Raw genomic sequence first — 24,700 nt, 5'->3', positions numbered from 1 at the left:
TGATGATGCAGTAGAGGTGGTCAGTTTAAGATTAAAATCAGACACCACTCTGAGCAGCAGGACCACGCTTTCCACAGAACAACTGTGTCAACTCTTGAAATTGTGCCTGCAGTCAACCTACTTCACATATGGGGAGCAATATTATAGGCAGAAACATGGGTGTGCTATGGGGTCTCCAGTTTCTCCTATTGTTGCCAACCTGTACATGGAGGAGGTAGAAAAGAGAGCCTTGACGTCCTTTTCAGGGACACCACCAAGTCATTGGTTCAGGTATGTTGACGACACCTGGGTTAAAATCAAATCTCAGGAAGTCCAACATTTTACTGACCACATCAACTCTGTGGATAAATACATCAAGTTCACACGAGAAGATGTAAAAAATGGCAGGTTGGCTTTCTTGGACTGTGAGGTCTCAGTCTCTGATAGAGGACATTTGCAAACCGAGATGTACCGCAAACCCACCCACACAGACCAGTATTTGCAGTTTGACTCCCATCACCCTTTGGAGCACAAGTTAGGAGTCATCAGGACTCTGTATCACAGAGAAGACAGCATCCCCACTAGCTCGGGAGCCAGGCAGAAGGAGAAATCCTACACAAAACAGGCTCTAGAGCAATGTGGATATCCTAACTGGGCCTTCCTGAAAGCAGAGAAGAAACCCAAACATGACTCCAGTCAGCCATCAGGTGAAAAGGAGGAACCCAGACCAGTGGTCATTCCGTAGGTTGAGGGGGTATCAGAGAAATTGAAACGTTTATTTTCTAAACATAACGTCCCAGTGGCTTTTAAACCCCAAAATACATTACGGCAAAAACTGGTTCATCCCAAAGATCCAGTCCCCCGGCACAAACAGAGTAATGTTGTGTATGCTGTTCAGTGTCAGGAGGGCTGTGATCAGTCTTACATTGGGGAAACTAAACAGCCACTGGCCAAAAGGATGGCCCAGCACAGAAGATCAACATCATCAGGCCAGGATTCTGCGGTCTACACTCATCTCCAGGCCAGCGGTCACTCTTTCAAGGATGAAGATGTTCACATCCTGGACAGAGAGGAACGATGGTTTGAGAGAGGAGTAAAGGAGGCCATCTTTGTGAAAAGAAATCGTCCATCATTAAACAGGGGTGGAGGCCTCTGGGTTCAACTGTCCCCCTCTTACAATGCTGTGATTGCTAGTATCACTCAGCCCTCTGTGAGTAGTAAACAGCCATCAGTGTGCTAATGACCCATTGTTAGGCTGATGGTCCTTCTTGAGCATGTGATCAGCTGGTTTTGGTTGTCAGCAGCAAACTGGTTGATCCACTCTGAGAAGGTGTTATTTAAGAGACTGAGCTGAATACAGCTCCTCAGACTGAAGAAGTCTCTTGGATGAGAGACGAAACGTTTCTAGATTTTTTTGCTTTGTTTTGTTTTTTGTTTTTTTGAACGTCCAGAGGATCAGATTGAACTTTTTTGGAATAATGTTGCACATTTCACCTGAACAATATCACTCAAATTAGAACCGTCTTGTCCCAAAAGGATGCCAAAAAAAAAGTCCATGCTTTTATTACTTCTAGGTTGAACTTTTGTAATTATCTGGATGCCCAAAACACTTTTCAGTCTTCAGTTGATCCAAAATGCTGCTGCTAGAGTTCTGATGAAAGTTAAAGAGAGATCACATTTCTCCAGTTTTAGCTTCTCTTATTAGCTCGGTCAAATTCAGAATATAATCTCAAGTAATCTAAAAGCTCTCATCAACCACTCTCCATCCTATATTAAAGATCTTGTTGTTCAATATGTTTCCCAACAGCATTTTGCAGGACTCCAGTCAGCCATCAGGTGAAAAGGAGGAACCCAGACCAGTGGTCATTCCGTATGTTGAGGGAGTATCAGAGAAACTGAGACATTTATTTTCTAAACACAACGTCCCAGTGGCTTTTAAACACCAAAATACATTACGGCAAAGACTGGTTCATCCCAAAGATCCAGTCTAACCGGCACAAACAGAGTAATGTTGTGTATGTTGTGCAGTGTCAGGAGGGTGATCAGTCTTACATCGGGGAAACTAAACAGCCACTGGCCAAAAGGATGGACCAGCACAGAAGATCAACATCATCAGGCCAGGACTCTGCGGTCTACACTCATCTCCAGGCCAGCGGTCACTCTTTCAAGGATGAAGATGTTCACATCCTGGACAGAGAGGAACGATGGTTTGAGAGAGGAGTAAAGGAGGCCATCTTTGTGAAAAGAAATCGTCCATCATTAAACAGGGGTGGAGGCCTCTGTGTTCAACTGTCCCCCTCTTACAATGCTGTTATTGCTAGTATCACTCAGCCCCCTGTGAATAACAAGCGGCCACCAGGGTGCTAACAATCAATTGTTAGGCTGATGGTCCTCCTTTTGCATATGAACAACTAGTTTTGGCTGTCAACAACAACATACTGGTTGATCCACTATGAGAAGGTGCTATTTATAAGACTGAGTTTAGTGCAGCTCCTCAGAAGAAGTCTTTTGGATTAAAGACGAAACATTTGAACAAAGAATAATTCATTCAGAGGACCTGACTTAACATTGTTAGAGCTCATAATAAAATGTCAAAAGCTTATGTGGAAAAAAAAAACAAAAAAAAACCCTGTGCTGAAATTACTCAGATGCAAGGAAATGTATAAAGGAGTTTTGTCATAGGTTATATGGCATGACTCCTCCTTGTGACCAGGTCAGTCCTTAGATCATCCAGAAGCCTTAAAATTGCTTTGCTGGTTAGACAATACTGTATGTTTCGATAATATTTGTTTCTGGCATTCCCAAAATGTTTACATGAGCAGAAAAAACTAATTCTCTCCATCACCTTTAATTTTGCCTATGCCTCTTCCTCGCCACAATAACGACAGCCATTGTTACACCCAGCTCTACTGGTTAAAATATGTCTTCCAGACGCGTTGCTAAAAGACACTAAATCAGCCGCTGCATTATGGTTCATGTTTGTTAAATCACATAGCACGCTAAATTAATCTATTTGCATCTAGTCCTCCCAGTATTTTACACATTCAGATTGAAACACCTGATAGTGCATATTCATTAAGGCAAATGTTTACGGAGAGTGGTGGCACAGAGGTTAGAGAAGGTGGGCCTATGATCGGAAGGTCACCGGTTCAACTCCCCGGATTGACAGCATGAAAATGTGGGTGGAAAAGGTGAAACACACCTGCTTCCACTGGCATCCGGCGTAAAAACAATTTCCAAGTCTTCATGCAAGTTAGTTCACTGGGGCGAGCCCTGATGGAGGGAGCAGCCGTAAGAAGAAAATAATAATAATTAAGGCAAATATGTAAAATGAACTGCGCATGCCATTTTGCCCTTTTGACAGAAACAATCCTGGGTGCACCTTGTTAGTAGATCTAATTTCACATATGTTCGCATGCACAAGCAATTTTACACCCGTTTGTGCGTGTGCAAACCTTCAGTAAATCAGCACCTAAGTCAAAGTTTTTAATCTTTTTTTGTGTTATTTCAGCCGCCGGCTGGAAAATTACCTCTTGTGCCTCAAGCACGTTCTTGTGAGTCCGGTTCCTCTATTCCTCAATGTTCACCTCCTGGAGACTCAAACTCATTCTCTCAGCTTGGAAGATAAGATTAGACTTAAATTGCTTCATCTCCCACCTCTGGTCCCACCTGTCACTCTTCTTCAAACTTCTACTTACCTCCTGGAGCTCTACTACTCTCGTCTGGAACCTGGAATCCTCCACTCCTCCTCCAAACATGTAGAAGAGAAACCACACAGAAAGCAAAGGCTGCTTCTACTTTTAAACAAAGATATCTTAATGATTACTGGTACTCATTACTTACCCTATCTCACCCTTTGCAGATATCTTCGGTCTTTACACCCTTCCACTTTTACAAATAAAAAAAACTTACGTTTTGTATTCTGAGTCAGCCAGCCAGTCTTTTAATTCTTGGTGCATCAAACTCTGTATAAAACTACACTGTTGTTCAGCAAAAATGACAACCTGAACCAGCCTTTCTGTGTGTCTGTCTCTTTCTTGTTAAACTCCGGCTAACTGAGGCAGATGGCATCATGATTGCCTTCACACTTAAGGAGACTTCACAAACTGACCGTGATCCAACCATGTTCTAATAGGTCGTGCAGAGCGTAGCAGGGACTTAATCCAGTGTGAAGGGGGCTTTAAGGAACATGCTTCTATCGTTGAGACACGGATCCCTTTTACATAATTGTGCCTTACAGTTCAAGTTATCGTTTGTTCATTATTTGGTAACTAATCTGTGTGTGAACTGGACTCCCCTTGAAATTATTTTTAAATCTTAAGTATTAACTTTCTGGTTCAGTTAGAATGGGAAAAAAAACTCTGATATTCCAGTGACGAATGCTGAAAGCCTTATTACATAAGACAGGAGCTTTTCAATTGAAACATCTTAAAAACATCTTTAGACATTCAAGTCCAAAAATGTCTTTATTAAAGCTGAGCAACATTTGATTTAATAAATGTTTTGGCCTTTTTGAAGACTCTGATTGCATTTATTCCACACCAGGATAAGTTACTGATGAATTCTGATTTAGAAGAACATCCTGTCTCTGATGATGTTCAACGTTGCTCTTTTACACTCAGCTGCCCTAATTGCGTCTTGATGACACCATACAGCTTTCACTGTTTAGTATTTACAGGATTTTATATTGAACTTTAATGCATGGCTACTGTAAATGTTATATAGCCACAAAAAATTAAACGAGTTCACTTATTTACCACTGGTTGTAGTATATATTTTATTTTTCTTTCAGCTGCTTCCTTCTGCATGGGTCGCTACAGTGAGAGAACACATGAAATATTTGGCAAGTGTTTTAAGCCGGTTGCCCTTTCTGAACCAACTTAAGCTCATTCCTACAACCTCAGGGTCACAAAACTGTAACACTGATTACTGAGCTACCACTGCTCATATCTACTGGTCATCTGTCGACTTTGACCACACTAAGGCACTTTAAACAACTGTTAAGTTCACGGCAAAAACCAACGCAGACATTCTCCTGTTTTTAGTATTTTACATCACTTTATAATGTAGCTCTTTTTGTTTTGTTTTTAAATAATTTCTTGTATTTATTTTTCATTTTATATGCTTTTTATATGATTGTCTATTGTTGTCTGTACCTCATATGTGTTCTTTGTCCAACACAGGTCTCTCTTGTAAATGAGTCCTCAAGGCTCAATGAGACTAACCTATTTAAAGGTTCAATGAATCTGTAATATCACTATACGGACCAATTTGTGGTGCAAAGCAACCCTAGAAAAAGCCTTGAAGCCTTTCTATGTTACAGCTTGGGGAGCTCACCAAGTCTAAATAATTTTCAAAAAGCCTTTAGAACTAGGGAGCGCAACATGGCGGTGAACTGGTGAACTGCGTTTTGCTGAGCTGCCGTCGGCCCTGGTGTAAAACGTCCTTTTATAATTTTATCCTCGCTACCTTCGTGCTGGATTTTATCTCTGAGATTGGTGTTGCCACATAACTGACTCGACAGACCTGTGATATGGCCTCTAAGCAATTTTTTTTATTTTTTTTATCGAAAGCAGCGGTGTCTTCCCCTGTGCGGCCTGTCGTCACAGCTGCAGCCTCGGGCCGCCGTGATGGAACAGCAGGTGAATCTGCAGGTGAATCGGCCCCACCTTCACCAAGCTCTGGAGGGACGGACGAGTCGGCTCTGAGGTCAGACATTATGCTTCAATTAAATCTTAAGTCATAGCAATAATTAGGATGGAGATGAGCGGCTCTGAACAAATTATTTTAATTTTATTAAGAGCAAATTGCACGTGGTCCGAGCGGAAATTGCTACTTCCACTGCAGGCCTGAGAGTGGCGTTAAACTAAGTGTTTCAGAGTCTGAGAATGGGCTGTCTTTATGCTCGGATGAGATAGAAAGTCTGCGTGGGACGGTGGTGGAATTAAAAACTGATGGGCTGAAAAAACAACTTGAATCCATGGAGGGAAATATGAAACGTGACAATATTAAGATTATTGAAATTCCTATGTTGGATGGCACATGCACACCTACAGTGATAACAAAAATGTTAATGGAGGTGTTGAAACTGGGCATGTTGCCGCTGACTGATCACATGTACTGGACAGAAGAGGCTCAGATGGGGAATCAAAAAGCCTTTTGTCCAAAAGCAGTTAATGTTCCAAAGTAAACATTTCTTCTAAAGTTGTAGGTTGGCAAATAGAAAAATCTGATTTCCTTAAATGTTTTTTTCTTTCAAAATCAAATGTAACATGTCCATCTTATAAATAGTGACACCCTCATTTTGTAAATGTTAAAATTGTTTTGACATGTCAGCAGTACCAAGACCAGCCATGTTTGAAACTAAAATAGAACACAGATTACAAACAAGGCACCAAGCTGCAAAAGAGACTTTGTTTCCAAGAACATCCAGTAGGGTTTGTTGAAGTATTTGTACGAGTGTATGAGAACTAACCTTGTGATCACACGACGAACTAGATCGTTCTATTTTGCGGGGCCTGGAGGGGGAAGATGGAGAGGAGACACATCTGTGTGGAACCTCTGGCACTGGAATAAACAAAAAGAAAACAAAATCAGTCATTAAAATGCATATTTTTTGTGTATGTGAAAACCTATTGGATTTAAGTCTCAGAATTTATTTTAGCTTACAGATGATTGGATAAGCCTTGTCTCAAATATTTATACAACATGAACATTACTTACCACTGAAACTGATGTTATCATTCAGTGCTGGGGACACCAGCACAGTGTCATATTTCTCTCTCCCTCTCCTCCACTTTTCCTCCCTTTTTTGTTTCCTCCACATCTCCTCCCTCTGCCTCCTCCATTCTTCCTCCCTCTGCCTCACCATTCTGATCTCTTGCTCCACCAGTGATTGGCTGCTGATGGAGCGCAGCTTGAAGAATGGGTTGGATGTGAAAGTGCTCTCCTGCATTTCCACAGATGCAGGCACAGAGCTCAGACAAAACTCAGAAGCACTGCGAATAATCAGGTTTGAGGTTTCCACCACTATGACGTTAGCTGAGGACGCCACGTCAAGGCTGGTGGGCCATTCGGAGAGAGCACCAGTACCGGAGGGGAAGAGGAGGTTTTTGGAGGAACTAGATGAGGTGGGCTCCAGGATGATGACATTATTGGCTGTCAATTCATGATACATTGATTGAGGGAGAGAGGAAGAGCAGGAAGGGGATGGAGAAATGGACAAGGTAGGGGTGCGGCAGGCTGGAGGTCTGGGTGGAGATTGTCCTGTCTGCAATCTAAACACAGAAAATGAAGTGTTAAGCTTTGATGAGCATAAATTACTTTGAAACAAACAAAGATCATGTTCTCTGCAATATGTGTTTATTCAATGACATAGTGAAATATTGCAAATATTTAAAAATGATGTAACTTTCCGTGTCTATAGAAGGCTAAATCGATTTGTGTGACGTGAGGATCAGTTAAAACTAACAAGGGCAATACACACAACCACTCACTGGTAGATACACACTACTCAACCCCCCCCCCCCCCCCCCCGGGGGGATTAATAAAGTATTTATTGATCTATCGATCGATCTACATTCACTAGGGTTATGCATCTAAGGTCTGTGGTCGAATATGATGTATATTTGAATTCACTGTCAATATTTTCTTTATTAAAGATACAAGAGCAGCAAAAACAAATACAATGCAGTTCAGTCTGTAACAGTTGATGCCAGAGGCTTCCATCCACTCTGTAGAAGACAGAACCATTTATTCCTCACTGTCTGACAAGAAATCAGGCTGAACCTTTCATGTTTTAGGCCAATGACGATTCACACAATTAATTTTATTTGCTAATTTTTTTTTCTATAGAAAAGTATTTAAGTGGATTTGTTTTGTTGCTTTTTTTATCACCAGTTTAGATTCATTTTCTTAGCATTTAGAAGCACTATGTCTTGAATCGAACACGGTGAGTATCCTTCCTCAAACTCCCCACTAGTGTGCTGGAACAAGATAAAACTGAGCCCCAATTCACAATACAATTTGGCCTCTAATCATGATCTGCTTTAATTTTATTTGTTCTATGATTCGATTCAACCTAGACTTATCTTACAAGTTAACATTTGACTGGGACCCTGTGTACATAATTTCGTTCCACTACATGTACCACATGTGGTGCGAATGACAATAAAGAATCTCTGACTCTGACACTGACATTTAATTTCTGTATGCTTTTAGTTATGATACAATTCAGCCTTTAATGATGATTCAATCCAGCCTTGCTTAGTTCAATATTTATTCAAGATACAATTTGACCTTTACTAATGTGTATTTATTTACAATACAAATCATTTTTTTTATAAAGTGATAACTCAGCATTACTGTAAGTCAAAATATAAATTTGGCTTTAATCTACAACACAGTTTGATATTAATGACTTCATCGTTTAAATATGATCATGTTTTCATTATTGGGGACTTTAATTTGCATGTGTGCTGTCATGAGAAGCCCTTGGTTAAGGACTTTTTAGATCTATTGGACTCATTTAATCTAACACAGCATGTAAACGGTCCCACCCAAGAGCGTGGACATACACTGGACCTTGTTTGACGTGTGATGTGACTGTTAGTAATCTTGAAATCTGTGACAATGTTTTTTCAGACCACATGCCAGTCCCGTTTGAGTTCACCCTCCCCTGTCTAATTCCTAAACTGTGCGCTCCTGCACGTCGCAGCCGGACATTTAACCACTTCACTGCCACATGTTTCACAGATGTTTATAACTCTGAAATGATAATTCAGCCCCCGGTGTTTCTCACCCCCACTGAGGAGCTGACATCCCAGTTCAACTCTGTCTGCTTAAAGACTCTGGATCATATCACTCCTGTTATATCAAACTAGAAAATCAAAACTCAGAGCAGAACCTTGGTTGAATTATGTCACCAAGGCTGTTAGGTAGCAGTGCAGGAGGGCGGAGTGCAAATGGAAGAGAGACAGGCTGCAGTTTTCTTTTCAAATACTAAAAGAGAATTGGTGTCATTGTCAGAAAACAGTAAAAGCTGCTAAATTTAAATACTTTTATGATCTCATTACCTCAAACTCTCACAACCCACGTGTCCTCTTTTCTACCCTAAACTCTGTTCTCCACCTCACTGAACCATCACCTCTGGAAGCCTCGACTGAGCTGTGTGGCAACTTCCTAAATTTCTTTTTAGAACAAATTGCGACCACCCGGACTCTCATTTCCCCTCCAACTCATGACCCATCCATCCCACCTCAATCTGTAGCTCCATTTGACCATTTTGAACCCATCACTCTGTCTTCTCTAGAGCAGGTCATGTGCAGATTGAAACCTTCTGGTTCCCCCTTTGATGTGGTCCCCCTCGACTAGTAAGGAGGTTTTTCCTACTCTAGGTCCGTCCACACTTGCTATTGTGAATAGCAGTTTATCCACTGGTGTGGTGAAAAAAACCTTTAAACATGCTGCTGTTCAACCTCTCCTGAAAAAAAAAAAAAAAACTAACCTTGACCCCTCAGTCGTATCCAACTTCCGGCCTGTCTCCAGACTCCCATTTGTTTCTAAACTACTGGAGAAAATAGTTGAGTCCCAGTTGAAGTGCTTCCTGGAGGATCACGCTATCCTACAGCAATTCCAATCTGGCTTTAAACCTCTCCATAGCACTGAAACTGCCCTACTGAAGGTTTTTAATGACATCTTCTTATCCACAGACACTGGTGATTCTGTGCTGCTTGTCCTATTGGACCTTACATCTGCTTTTGACATAATCAGTCATGAGATCCTCATTGCTAGGTTGGAGCAGTGGGTGGGCATCACAGGGTCAGCCCTCAGTTGGTTCAGATCCTACCTCGCTGACAGATCCTTTTGTGTTTCCATCAAAGATTTTAGTTCTGCACCGACAGACCTTAAATGGGGGGTTCCACAGGGGCCCATCCTGGGTCCCCTCCTATTCTCTTTATACCTGCTTCCACTTGGTGCTATTTTCTGGAAACACGACATGCCCTTTCACATCTACGCTGATGACTGTCAAATTTACTTCCCCCTAAGACACAATGGTACATGCTCTATTCAACCTCTGCTCGACTGCCTGGCTGACATCAGGGACTGGATGGCTTTAAATTTCTTAAGTTTCAATGAAAAGAAGTCTGAAGTCATGTTGTTCCCTCCCAACGACACAATCACGAACCACTGCATTGACCTTTCCGCTCTAGCCCTGTCAGAAAAACAAAGAGTCACAAATCTGGGATTAATAATGACCCCTTCCCTGAAACGTAACAATCATGTAAACATGATTGTAAAATCATGCTTCTTCCGACTGAGGCGGCTGTCTAAACTGAAGTCCATTTTGTCCAAAAATAACCTGGAGACAGTAATACATGCATTCATTACATCTAGGCTTGGTTACTGCAATTCACTCTGTTTGGTATCAGTCAGACCTCCATTGCACGATTACAACTGCTCCAGAATGCAGCAGCCCAATTTTTAACCAGTACAGGCAAAAGAGAGCACATTACACCAATCTCAGCCTCCCTGCACTGGCTACTGGTTCACCTTCAAATCCAGTTCAAAATACTACTGCATGCCTAAAAATCGCTGAACAGTCCCCCCATCTCTCTGATCTGCTACAACCGTATGTCCCACCACGTTCTCTGATCTCTGAGGTCAGTGGACCAGTTACTTCTCACAGTTCCAGGAACTCATCTTAAGCTCAGAGGTGACAGGGCCTTCTCTGTAGCAGGACCAAGACTATGGAACGAGTTACCTCTGCTTGTCAGACAGGCCCCCTCCCTCTCAGTTTTCAAATCCCGTTTAAAAACCCACTACTATTCCATAGCTTTCAACACCAGATGATCTGTGTTTTGAGCCTGTATGCTTCACACAGGTTAGTTGTTATATTTATTATCTGCAACGTTTTTATGTCTATATTCTGATTTAATTCATTTTGTATTTTGCTTTGTGTGTTACTTGTTGTTCTGTCTGTACAGCACTTTGGTTGGCCTTGTCGCTGTTTTAAGTGCTCTATAAATAAAATGGTATGGTATAGTATGGTAATCACAATACAGTTAGACTTTTAATCACAATACAATTTGGCCTTAAGTTAAGAAACAAATTGATTTAAATTCAAGATATGTTTCAGTTTGTAATACATGATGCAATTCAAATACCTCTCTAGGTATGTGGTGAAAAGCATCTCTGTTGAACATTTGTTTAAAAAGAACAAACTTGGCACCAAGTTCAAATGGTGATTTGCCATTTTTAAACCTGTAGCAGAGTTTATGGTTAAACTTGAACTTTCCCCACTTGGAATAGGTTAACTTAGAGTTTATGAAATAACTTGGAGTCAGTTGAACTTAATTTCTGGAACTTTCAGTCCCCCCAATCTTCCTTGGTCTTGTTTTAATATATTTGTCTTGTTTTTCTTACTGGGGTATTGTAAGGCCCTGTGCAATCATTCCCCTCTCCCTGCGGTGCCGCTCCTCTCTCTCTAGAGTCAGCCGAATCTCCTTTTCCACGGCACTCTCTGGTTCCTCCAGGGGGCTGCAATACAAAAAATCTTCTGATCCTGAGTCCTCTGAACTGGGGGGCAGGGTAGATGATACAGGTGGTTCCTTGGACACGTGAGGTTGAATTTCCCTTGGATGAGACAGGAGGAAATCCCATTAAAGTTAGAATTTGCCAATCAATCAATTTGTCAATGTAAGCACTGACACGTGAGGAAAACACATACAGATTAAAAAGGAGGAAAACCAATTTTATATATCAGACAAACATAATAAAATTTACCAGATTCTAAATGAGCAATATGCAACCTACTATATAAGACAAACAACACAACACATTACAATGTCATTGTCATTTGTATCCGAGTACTCATAGACCTGTGGGGTTTCTGGGTTTTGTCCTGTTGTTTCTGTATCCTTGTGTTTCATGCACTCCCCAGTGTTCCCCTTCCTTGTAGTTCAGCTCCTGTCTCACCTGTGTCTAATCCTAATCACTCCAAATATTTGTCATTCTCTCTCGTTAGCATCTGTATTTATTCAGCGTACTTGTGTCTTTTCATTTGTCTGTGGACAATCCTGTGAAGGCTTCATGTTCTGTCTCCCTCTGTGTCTCCTCATCTACCCTTAAAAAGTCCGTTTTGCTGCCCTGTCAGCTTTTGTTTCATTTATGTAAATAAATTGAAATCATTTACTTTTGGAGTTTCCCGTCGTCTGCCTGCATGTGGGTTCAACTACACTAAAGTAACAGATCATAAGACCCAATGCTGGTGCTGAAACATGAGAGGCTGAGGACTTGAAATCATTAGAATGTGAGAATAACAAAAAGCCCAAAATACCAAGTTTGTGTCTTGCCCATAGCGTTAAGTCCTATGTGAGTCACATCAAGTGAAAGGTCACAACCTGCACCACGTACGGACAGTCTACAGAGACAAATCTGGCCAAATTGTGCTTGAAACTTTAGCATCACTTGTTGTTTTTAGCCCTGTAGAAGGTTGTAGACTGGCCATGGAGACCATTAGTCCTGCACATTCAAATTCAAAAGGTTTTGTGAAAAATTAAGAATGCATATGGAATATACAGAACCTGTACTTTTTATGTACGCATGAGCTGTCAGGCACACGAATAGAAGAAGTTTTGAGATGACAGTGAGATGAAAGACATGCACGGTCATTGCACAAGTCCTGTTTTTGTTGTAGCTGCTCCCCTCTGCGGTGGTCTCTACAGTGAGCAAAATTGCACAAGAGAAATGACAATTGTTTTACACCAGATGCCCTTCCTGATGCAACCTGGGCTCAACCTGGCAGCAACAGGATTACAAGACTCACCAAGTTATTGTTGTCTTACTTCAAAAGGGCTGTATACTTGTTTTTTGTGTAGCTCATAAATCAGAAGTATATCTGAATTTCTAACCTTATAAGTGACAAGCATACCTCATAAGGGACCCCCAACCACCACATGGGTACTCTTTGTGAACATAGGTGGGATGGGACATGCTGCAGACACACTGTAGCCTCTTCTTATACCTTCTGCTTACACTGCATCACACACACGTTAGGAGTGATTGTCATGTGCTAACCACTTGTGTCACAAGTGCAGCCTGTACGCTTGGCACAAAAAACTGGTTAACTACAGGTCACATACACCCCACATGCACTATACATACTAAACAGGTGCATCACACATACATTTTCAATGAGCTGATGGCACATTATTTTTCCACACTTCAAGCAGGTTAGGTATGCATCATTGATAAGCTCAATGTCCATACTATTTCTAAAACTTTCCATTCAGTGATTATTACCAAACCATACCATTTTATTTATAGAGCACTTAAAACAGCTACAAGGCCAACCAAAGTGCTGTACAGACAGAACAACAGACAACACAAGAAGCAATATACAAAATGAAGTAAATCAAAAATATAGACATAAAAACGATGCAGATAATAAATATGATGACAAACCAGTGTGGAGCATACAGGTTCAAACCACAGATCCTCTGGTGTTGAAAGCTACTGAATAGTAGTGAGTTTTTAAATGGGATTTGAAAACCGAGAGGGAGGGGGCCTGTCAGACAAGCAGAGGTAACTCGTTCCAAAGTCTTGGTCCTGCTACAGAGAAGACCCTGTCACCTCTGCGCTTAAGACGAGTTCCTGGAACTGTGAGGAGCAACTGGTCCGCTGACCTCAGGGAATGTGGAGGGACATACGGTTGTAGCAGATGAGAGGGGGGACGAAACTGTTCAGTGATTTGTAGACATACAGGAGTATTTTGAACTGGATTAGAAGGTGAACTGGTAGCCAGTGCAGTGAGGCCAAAACTGGTGTAATGTGCTCTCTTTTGCCTGCACTGGTTAAAAATCAGGCTGCTGCATTCTGGACCAGTTGTAGTTGTGCAATGGAGGTCTGACTGACACCAAACAGGAGTGAATTGCAGTAATCAAACCTAGATGTAATGAATGCATGTATTACTGTCTCCAGGTAATATTTGGACAATATGGGCTTCAGTTTAGACAGCCGCCTCAGTTGGAAGAAACATGATTTAACAATCATGTAAACATGATTGTTAAGTTTCAGGGAAGGGTCTATTATCACACCCAGATTAGTGACTCTGTTTTTCTGACAAGGTTAGAGTGGAAAGGTTGAAGCAGTGTTTTGTGATTGTGTCATTTGGAGGGAACAACATGACTTCAGACTTCTTTTCATTGAAACTTAAGAAGTTTAAAGCCATCCAGTCCCTGATGTCAGCCAGGCAGTCGAGCAGAGGTTGAATAGAGCATGTACCATTGTGTCTTAGGGGGAAGTAAATTTGACAGTCATTGGCGTAGAAGTGAAAGGGTATGTTGTGTTTCTGGAAAATAGCACCAAGTGGCAGCATGTATAGAGAGAATAGGAGGGGACCCAGAATGGACCCCTGCGGAACTCCCCATTTAAGCTCTGTCGCTGCCGAACTAAAGACCAAGACCCTGAGGCCCATTTGTTAGCTATCAATCTTTGTGACCCATTACATGCCAAAACACAGTAAATTGTTAGCTTGGCTTTAGTTAAAATATGTTTTGTCTCCCTATCTTATTAAGAGTGCAGTCATGGAGTGAAAGACCGAGGTCAGTGGTTACCATAGTAAGAAAAAAAGAGTCACTGACAGTTGCGTGACTGCAGTATTTCTTTCTTTCTTTCTTTTACACTTTTGCAGTTCCTACGTAAATATGTAGACATTTTGTTAATTTTGATCCAAGAAGATTTTTGAGAAGGGCAGCATGGCTTTTTACCCAAGGTGAAAAATTGGGGCGGCACAAGTGCTCAAAAAATATTAATTATGTGATTTGATTGACATTTAAGCAAGTTTTACTTACTTGCAATGTTCCTCCAGTTAGGGGAGTGGGTGCTCCCGTGTTGTGCAATATCTGCTGCTGAGAATGTACTACATACAAAACATTAAATATTAAAATGTGTGTTATATTTGATTAGTGTATACATTTAATTTGCATATTGTTCCATATGCAATTGTTTTTACATGGAAAATCACTACGTATTTCTTGTTCAAACCGAGGAAAGATGTGCAATTTGTTTTACCAACAATTGTAAACTTCTGTCTTTTATGTTATCCCTTTTCAGAGAAGAGCCGATTTATCTCACGGGTTAATTACATCTTTAATCTTGTTTGTCAGACATTAAACAGAATTGTAACAGCATGAGGTGATGCAGCAGTATTTTTGCCTAACTGAAGTGGGTGTCTTTGGGCCAGTATCACTGTCTTTCTATGCATAGACAAGAAACACCTGAACACACGCTAAAATGCTTAGAAACTGAGTAATAAGGCATCATCTGCTTCAGTGCATGTAACTCTTTAATCTCAGGTAAAATTATTTTATTTAAAAGACTTTCCCTAGGTGATAAAATTAGCTTCAAACTAGAGTGTGGAAACTATTACATTCATATTCTTTAGTTGATCCTGTAGCAGAGGTTCAATATGAGCATCCCTTATTTGACCATTAGAGTTCATATGATAAATGTTTTTGATTGATTGATTTAATTAGTTGGTTGTTTTGTTTTCATAACTGTTTTTATTCCAAATTCCTATCAATCTTATTTCTGGGGGCTCTCTAGTGTATAAATGAATATGGGTACAACTTCCTGTCAGACACAGGAAGTAGCAGTAAGAATTGGTTAACCATGGTAGTGGAGCATGGGCCGAGGTTTATTTGGAAATAATTTTCATTCAGTTTAGCAGATAAAACTGTTGTTGTTTTGTTCACATTTATTTAACAACCATAAAGTTTACGAAAATAGCCGTGCTGAGTTCAGGTGTCTGTTGTGCTGTTCACGGCTGTAGAACAACCAGACAAATCAGTGGCTACAACAACAGAGTTTTGAAGAAGGACCCAAAACAAAAGGAGTGTTCCAGTGAAAAGAGCTATAGTTTCATCTTCTACCTACAGATGAGGAATTAAGAAGAATGTGGCTGAAAAAATATGAACTTGAAGAGACCACCCAAAACTCTGAATGTGAGTTCATTTCACTTTGTTGACAAACGTCCGATGGAGGAAAATCTGCATCCTACTTTGTGTCTGGACGACAATAAACCACCGGAGAAGAGACGCCGGATCCTCAGAAGGATTGAAAACAGTGACGAGAACATCAGGTCTGATTTCAAGTGTATGGAGGACACAGCTTTATAATATTTGTTCATCTTCAGTTTTATGATTTTCTCTGTAATGAACCCAAGCTCAGTGATGGAGGACTTTAATGCTTTGTCTGGACTCTGTGTCTGATTTAAGGTCAATAAGATTGTGTCCCACCTCTTTTTACAAAACACCACGACCTTATTACTGTAGGTACTGATACACCTCTGATCTTTTCAGGTTGTTCATCGCTTCACCATCGGATGAACAGAGTCAGTGAAGTAGCTAAATCTGCTAGATGTACACTTTAGCCACTTCTTCAGGTCGTCTTCCATCCCTTGTCCTCAGCAGGTATGATTACATCATCCTGTTTGAGCTCTGACAGGTGGTGTTCCTACATGTTTAAATTAAATCCACAATGCTTGAAGAAACTATATTTGCTTGTACTGTTTACACATAAACGCTGGTTCTGGTCCGTGCAGGAAGTCACGCCCATAATTCACGCAAGGCACCATGGGGACTAGGAATAAGGTGGTTTGGTCTCTATCAAAAAAGTAGATTGGTGATGTGATATCAAGCAGAAGCTGAAGGCACCCTTCAACATTTATACAAGTTTGCTCGCTGTAGCAACCCTTGCACGAGGGAGCAACCATAGAAAAATTGATGACTTCCAGTTTTGTAAATAATGTTTATAACTGAAATATAACTGAATTTGTAGGTTTCAATGTGCACTCTGCATTCTGCTTGGCCTTAAGAGAAAACCTTAAGTCCTAAAGCAGTGAGACACTCTACAAAATAAGATAAAACTATGTTTTGATGTATAACTTTTTTTACTGTGGGAGTAAGAATAGTTTGATTGAAAACAATATGAATATTTTACAGAATTTAAATGAAGTCCAACTTTATGTGATCCATTCAATTAATTATATTTCTATTGGAAATTATGTTAGACCAATAGAGCTTCCAAAAAGACTGGGTTTCTTCAAGAGTTTTAACAAAACCCCACTAATCTCCACTATTCCATTTTCTTCTACTTGCTGATAAAGAAGACATTATAAATGATGCCAGTATAAACCCTACCTGTGTTTGAGGCGGGGGCTGCGAGTAGGAGGGTATAATGCAGAGTGGGTGCCCTGAAAGCTCCCCTGAGTTCTGAGTCCTGGCTTGGGGATGGGCTGACCTTTGATACCCTCCTCCATCTTCTTCCACTGCTGGCGAGCCAACAGAAAATCCAAATGTTCAGTGGAGACGTTTTCACTGATGATCTCCTGTTGCACACAGAAATCCAAAGGAATCTGACAATACAACAAATACAATCATGTTTAGCTGCACGGTGGAGCAACTGGTAGAGCTGCTGCCTCTCAGCGAGCAGGTCCCTGGTTCAAACCCCGGTCCAGGGGCCTTTCTGGGTGGAGTTTGCATGTTCACTCCGTGCATGCGTGGGTTTTCTCCGGGTACTCCGGTTTCCTCCCACAGACCAAAAACATGCATGTTAGGCTGACTGGTAACTCTAAATTGTCCATAGGTGTGAGTGAGAAAGTGAATGGTTGTTTCTCGTTTGTCTCTGTGTGTCCCTGTGATGGACTTGCGACCCGTCCAGGGTGTACCCCACCCCTCGCACAGTGATTGCTGGACATGGGCACCGGCGACCCCCGTGACCCAAAATGGAACAAGCGGGTAAAGAAAATGGATGGATGGATGGACAATCATGTTTACAAAACAAAACTTATAAAAAGTTAACTATGTTTTCAAAATACACACCATAAAAAATATAGCTGATCATACTTGAAAAGAGGAAGAATATTTATAATACAAGATATATTATGTGGTGTGTTTTTAATCGATGTGCAACATGGTTGAAGTATTTTGAGTTCCTATATTCAAAAGGCTTTCTCAGAGTCAGAGTCAGAGTCAGAGTCAGAGTTTCTTTATTGTCATTCGCACCTCATGTGGTACATGTGGTGGAGCGAAATTATGTACGCAGGGTCCCAGTTACATCCAACAATAAAATGTATAAGAAAAACAGTAATGACATCTAAGATATGAACTAAGAAAAACATCAACTAAATATACACTAAGCACTCATAACATAAAACATTGAACATCAGCACGAACATGAACATGAGTCTGTGAGCAGATGTGCACGCATGAACACATCAACATTGAAACAGATCAGCAGCAACATGAAACAGATCAGCAGCAACATGATATGGTTTTTCACAGTGATTATTCTAGTTAGAGAATTTCTGCTACTCATCAAGAGACAGGTCAGGGCCTCTTCTCCTTATCTACCAAGTTCTCTATAGTCTAGGCCACACATCTCCAGATACCACTGTGTGTGCAGTTCAGGTATTCCCTCTTCAACCATCAGTGGGACTCCAGTCCAGATATCACCTCCAATCCAAGCCTCACCTTCCCTGCTACCAGCTCGCCTCCAGTCTCCTCCAGGCCTCGCCTCCAGTCCTGGATCCTTTCCACTGTTACTACCAGCTTGCCTGCATTCCAGGCCTCAACATTTTTCCAGGCCCCATTTCTCCTTCTAACAGTTTAAATTAAGTCCAGATTAGAGCTGTCATTTCTAACCCGAGCCCTAAACCTGGCCCCACCTGACCTGAATTTTGGCCGGGCCATGATAATGTGCTGAATGGGCAGGCCGGGTTGATGTCAGGCTTTAGATTGGGCCAGCGGATCAGTCACAATCCAATTATATGATAACATGGCCTGCCATAATATCACCAGCCGCATGCGGCTAACCGGCCTTGAAAGAGATAAAAAGTTCAGTTAAGCTTCAGATGGGACTATACTGCCAAGAAATAATCCATTGCCCAAATGGATGTTCAGCTGCTGCACTCAGTGGACGCACGCAGCCGACGACCACAGACATGTCAGAGCGGTCCATGTCTGAGTAATGCAGAAGAATTCAGGCAGAAACAGGGTTTAAATACTCTTTGACAGCCCTGAAAGGACAAACACCCCCTCAGCTCCGATCTTCTGCCCCTTTTATTCAGCCGCACATCCCCGACCAAGCTGAGAACTTGATTTTTTTAATTAAAAGCTTTGTGTGACAAATGCTATGCTAAAGAAAGAGCTCAAACCACACCAAGCATCTGCCATTTTGAGAACTGAAAAACAGGAATGAGAGACAGCCCATGTCACGTCAAAGGGCATCCCTCCCATTTTTCTTAAAGAGACGTGCTGCTCGCTCCCTCACTAGCCATCCTTCAGTACAAACCATTTTATACTGCCATCCGATGGTCAAAAAAATGTACTACACACAAAATTAACCAACATTTCTTCTTAAATTTGACAATAATTATTAATTATTGTCACATTTCAAACAATATTATAGTTTATCACAATAATTTATGACAATTAATTGCCCATCAAAATTTGTTATTGTGACAGGCCTAAGTCTAGGCCTCATTTCCCTAGGTACCAGTTTAACACCAATCCGGGCATCAACTCTAATCCAAGCATCACTTCTCCAGCTATCCTCACAGATAAGGGACACTCTTTTGAGGACCAAAATGTGCACATTTTGGACCAAGAACACAGATGGTTTGAGAGGGGGGTGAAGGAAGCAATTTATGTAAAAAGAGAAAAGCCGTCTCTTAACAGAGGAGGAGGCGGCCTCAGATTTCCACTTTCAAAAACATATAATGCAACTTTAAGACAGATTCCCAGCCGGTTTTCACACCTGATGGGAACAGAGGGGCCTCGTCTGTGAATTAGAGTAACAAAGACTTTAAGAAACCCCTACTGTTAAGGTGTTTAGGTGTGAATTGCCAATCTACATATGTATGTGTGTCTTATCTCACTCAGCCTTATAACCTGAATATCTCACTCACTGCTGTTTGAATTGAGAAAGCTCCTTGGCTGAGGAGCGAAACGTCTTCTGTTGCAAATAAAGTCCAGTTGTTTTTGTATTGAACGCTTTTTGAATTCATCATGTCCTGGATGACTAAGAATCTTCACCAGCATATTCCCCAGCTATCGGCTTGTTTGGAGTCCAAACCTTATGTTTCCTGCTAACAGCTTAACTCCAGTTTGAGCCTTACCTACTCTGGTACCAACTGAACTCCTGTCCAGGCTCCTTTCTAGCTTCCAAAATCTCAGAATACCTCACTCGGTGAAAGGGGAACTGATTAACCTTTCTGGAGCCAAGCCTGAGGGGGTAGCTTCCTACAACTGCCTTGTGGTTAGGCCTTAGTTCTTGGTGGTTGGCTAGGCTAAACCTAAAAAAAAAATAAAGAAAAGAAAACCCATGTCCCCACAGACAAGTCAGATGCTGGAAGAGCCATCAAGGTCAGGTGCTCTGCAAGCCAAGTGACAAGGAATTGTTGGTAACTGGCCATGTTGATTCCTAGTAACACAGACTGGCTCTAGATACAAAGAATGCCACCTTACTGACAGACCAACAATGATTTTAGCCTTATTAGGGTATAACAAATGGTGCAATAAGCAGAGAGCATGTATTTAGAGGCAGAGAGGATTTTCTGGCCCTGATGAGGGCTGACTCATCAGCTGTTTTAGGCTTCCAAGGGCAGTCCTTCTGAAACTGTGCTTGGAGCTGCGGCTGATCTTGGAGCATGACAAAGTGAGGAACCGTGTGCTGCCAGTACACATACAGCTGCTGTCCACACTGGGATTCCTAAAGCAACAGGAGCATTCCAGAGGAAGCTGGTAGATCAATCAGGGCTTTGCCAGTCCACCCAGAGCCAAACCATGCCAATTGTGTGGGATGGAATTATACATATGTCAACCAGGTACATCAAATTCCATACAATGCAGTTGAACAGGCCAACATTAAAACACAATCTGTAGCATCAGCTGTTTTTCCTAATGTAATCAGAGCTATTGACTATACGCATATTGCTATAAAAGCATCATCACAGGATGAATATGTTTATGTTAAAATGAAGTATTTTCATTCAGTGAATGTGCAAATTAAATGAGATGCAGAAAAAATACTAAGCAACATTGTGGCGAGGTGGCCTGGTTCAACGCACGATTCATTAATTCTAATGAACAGCATGGTTAGTAACCGACTACAAGCTGGTGCGATGCGGGATGGTTGGCTTCTTGGTGAGTAAATTCATTTAATTGCCCTAATATATCTGACTATTTTTCTTAATTTCTGTTGGTGTGCACTGCTCTGACCCTACAGTATTTACAGCTTTGAACACATTGGCCCACTCACTCCTCTTGCACTTGGCACTAATGCCAGAAGACAGCGTGCCAAATAGAATGTTTTTATGTGCTTCTACCTCATTTAGAAGTGTCTCCAACTCCATGAAGTTTCTCTTTTCTCGCATGTAGACATACTTTTTGATAGAGCAGAGAGGAGATTCCTCAGGTGTAGAGCATATGTAAATCTATTTGCATATTTAAATGGAGGCGTGTCAAGGGAAGAGTCTGGTTTTTACTCGTGCGTTCAATTCCACATTGATTGGGATGTACAAAGGAAGTGTGCTTGGATTCATGTGTATCATCATGTCATACATTTGGATTTATTTGTATGTACACTGTTTTCTCGATTGAAACATGTCATGTTTCAGTAGGAAATTCATGCAAGTCTTTGTACATGAGGCCACAGGTGTCTCAGAGGATTCCTGAAACTGCTGACAGGAATAGGATTGTCCAAAGGACTGAAGCTTTTGTGGTTGCAGAAGCAAAATTTATTCTTAAGAGAATTTCAAGAAACCATGGGGAAGGAAATTTGTTTGATTCCAAGAAGGCTCTGGCATATCATTCAGTGATCCAGAAGAAATAAGTGAGCCATATTCTGAACTGATTTAATTGGTGGATGGAAAAAGGGACACTTTTTGCATCTCTTTAATCTAATCACCATGTCCACTTTTGAGGAGGCAGACTGTAAAAACTCAAAGGGAAAGTGAGTCACTGAAGTATTTTAAATGCTTCTTTGTAGCAGCCCACCAGGAGTGTCAAAATCTACCCTGAGATGCTGAAGTTCCTGGACATTGTAGGAGCCCTGCAATCATTATAGCTATGCCTCGTCAATGTCAAATGGAGGACAACACCTGTGGAGTGGCAGTACCTAGATGATAATCCCCATGTGTAAAAAGTGGGACAGGGGTGTGTCTCTCTCAAAACATTGAGAACTCACACCTCTCACCCACCAGGAAAGTCTAATCTTGGTGGGTGCAGAGTAGAGCTGTTGTTCCTCTTCATCAAAAGGAGCCAGCTGAAGTGGTTCAGGCTTCTCATTATGGTGCCTCCTGGACACTACCCTCTTGAGTTTTTGTAGGCATGTCCCACTGAGACCTGGGAACAGAACCAGAACTCACTAGACTAGGCATTAGGTATTCCCTCTGGCCTAGGAACACCTTGGGATTCCCCAGGAGCAGCTGGAGAATGTTGTAGAGAAAATTAGATCTAGGTTTCCCTCCCTGACCTTTGGCTATTGCAATCTGAGTCTAAAGGACTGTCTCCCAAGCTTTTATCAACATGTGGCGATTCCGACACGTGGAGACCACACGCTGGACCGTGTTTACACGAACGTAAAAGATGCATACAAAGCCAAACCCCGCCCCCACCTAGGACTGTCAGACCACATCTCAATCTTCCTGGCTCCTGCTTACATGCCCCCGCTGAGACGTTCCAGACCGGTACAAAAGAAAGTTAAATGCTGGATCCAGGACAGTGGCCCCATACTGAGAGATTGTTTTGACCAAATAGACTGTCAGGTTTTCAGAGAAGCTGCTGAAAATGGAGGTTCGCTTGATCTTGACCAATACACATCCTCAGTTCTGGGTTACATTAGTACATGTACTGAAACCGTCTCCACTATCAGAAATGTTAAAAGCTACCCAAACAGAAAACCTTGGCTGAATGCAGAGGTGCGTACCCTGCTGGAAGCCAGGAACACTGCCTTCAGGTCTGGAAACTCAGAGGAGCTGAGTAGGACAAGAAAAGAGCTGGTTGCTGGTATTAAGAGGGCCAAGGCCACATACACAAAGAGGATCGAGGGTCAATTCATCTCACAAGACCCTCGGAGCATGTGGAGGGGCATAAAGTGCATAACAGATTATAAAGGAAGGAGCGAACAATGCCCCAAAAACCCATCTCTGCCTGATGCCCTCAACAGGTTCTATGCACGCTTTGAAGACCCGAACAGACCATCCAGCACCAGACTCACCTCACCACCGGATGAAGAGCATATCAGCGTGACCTCAGCAGAAGTAAGGAGTACCTTCAGGAGGATTAATCTGCACAAAGCAACTGGCCCAGACAACATCCCCGGAAAAGTGTTGAAAGAATGTGCTGATCAGCTCTGTGAGGTGCTGGCAGACATCTTTAACACCTCACTTACCCTGGAGACAGTTCCCACCTGCCAGAAGACTGCCACCATCATCCCAGTCCCAAAAAGCTCTACAGTGACTGGTCTGAATGACTATCGGCCAGTGGCCCTCACCCCAATAGTCGCTAAATACTTCGAAAAACTGGTCATGACTCACATCAAAACAACCATCAACATCAACGAGGACCCTCATCAGTATGCATACCGTGAGAACCAATCAACAGAGGATGCAATCTCCTCTGTGGTCCACACTGTGCTCAACCACCTGGAGCAGAAAAACTTACGTCCGTATGCTCTTTGTGGACTTCACATCCGCCTTCAACACCATGATCCCCCAAACCCTGATGGACAAACTATCCACACTAGGACTAAGCCCCTCCATTTGCAACTGGGTACTAGACTTTTTAACAAACAGACCACAGTTAGTGAGGATCCACAACCTCTCCTCCTCCACCATAACCCTCAGCACTGGCTCTCCTCAGGGATGTGTGTTGAGCCCCCTCCTGTTTACTCTGCTCACGTATGATTGTGCAGCTACCCATCCAGGCTGTCACATTGTAAAGTTTGCAGATGATACAGCGGTGGTGGGATGCATCACAAACAATGATGAGTCCAGCTACAGGCAAGAGGTGGAACACCTGGAGAGCTGGTGCAGAGAGAATAACCTTCACATCAATGTGAAGAAGACAAAGGAGATGATTGTGGACTTCAGAAGGAACAAAAACATCTACGCCCCCTGAACATAAGAGGATCTGCGGTGGAAGTGGTCTCCAGCTACAAGTACTTGGGTGTACACATGAATGACAACCTCAGCTGGAGCAACAACACCACCAGCCTGATCAAGAAAGCTCATCAGAGACTCTACTTCCTCAGACGGCTGAGGCGAGCTGGTCTGGGAAGCTCAGTCCTCACCTCCTTCTACAGGTGTGCAGTGGAGAGCATCCTGTGCTCCAGCATCAACGTGTGGCATGGAGGCTGCACAGCTGCAGAAAGAAAAGCTTTGCAGAGAGTGGTGAAGGCTGCACAGAAGATGTTGGAGTCAGTCTCCCCACCATCACAGACATCTACACCTCCAGATGCAGGAAGAGGGCCACCTGCATCATGAAGGACCCCACCCACCCAGCACACACACTTTTTGCCCCACTCCCCTCAGGAAGGAGGTTAAGGAGCATTAAGTGTAGAACCACTAGACTGAGGAACAGCTTCTACCCTGAGGCTGTTAGACTCATGAATCTCTAACTAGAATAATCACTGTGAAAAACCATATCATGTTGCTGCT

At 42.1% G+C, this 24,700-nt stretch overlaps 1 protein-coding gene across 1 annotated transcript in view; it reads right to left on the bottom strand.

Annotated features, from left to right (window-relative positions):
- The window catches only part of LOC119414963, an 80,444-nt gene that overhangs the window by 36,538 nt on the left and 19,206 nt on the right, over positions 1 to 24,700 (bottom strand). Inside the window, exons 3-5 of the mRNA XM_037682081.1 lie at positions 17,181 to 17,368; positions 6,703 to 7,256; positions 6,455 to 6,546 (exon numbers count right to left, since the gene is read on the bottom strand). Coding sequence (XP_037538009.1) covers positions 6,455 to 6,546; positions 6,703 to 7,256; positions 17,181 to 17,368 — 834 coding nt within the window. The remainder of the gene's footprint in view (positions 1 to 6,454; positions 6,547 to 6,702; positions 7,257 to 17,180; positions 17,369 to 24,700) is intronic.

The sequence above is a fragment of the Nematolebias whitei genome, chromosome 9 (assembly GCF_014905685.2).
Source record: "Nematolebias whitei isolate Nwh7 chromosome 9, NemWhi1, whole genome shotgun sequence".
Lineage (NCBI taxonomy): Eukaryota > Metazoa > Chordata > Actinopteri > Cyprinodontiformes > Rivulidae > Nematolebias > Nematolebias whitei.
The sequence above is the reverse complement of the archived record's forward strand: the minus strand, read 5'-3'. Positions and strand labels throughout refer to the sequence as shown.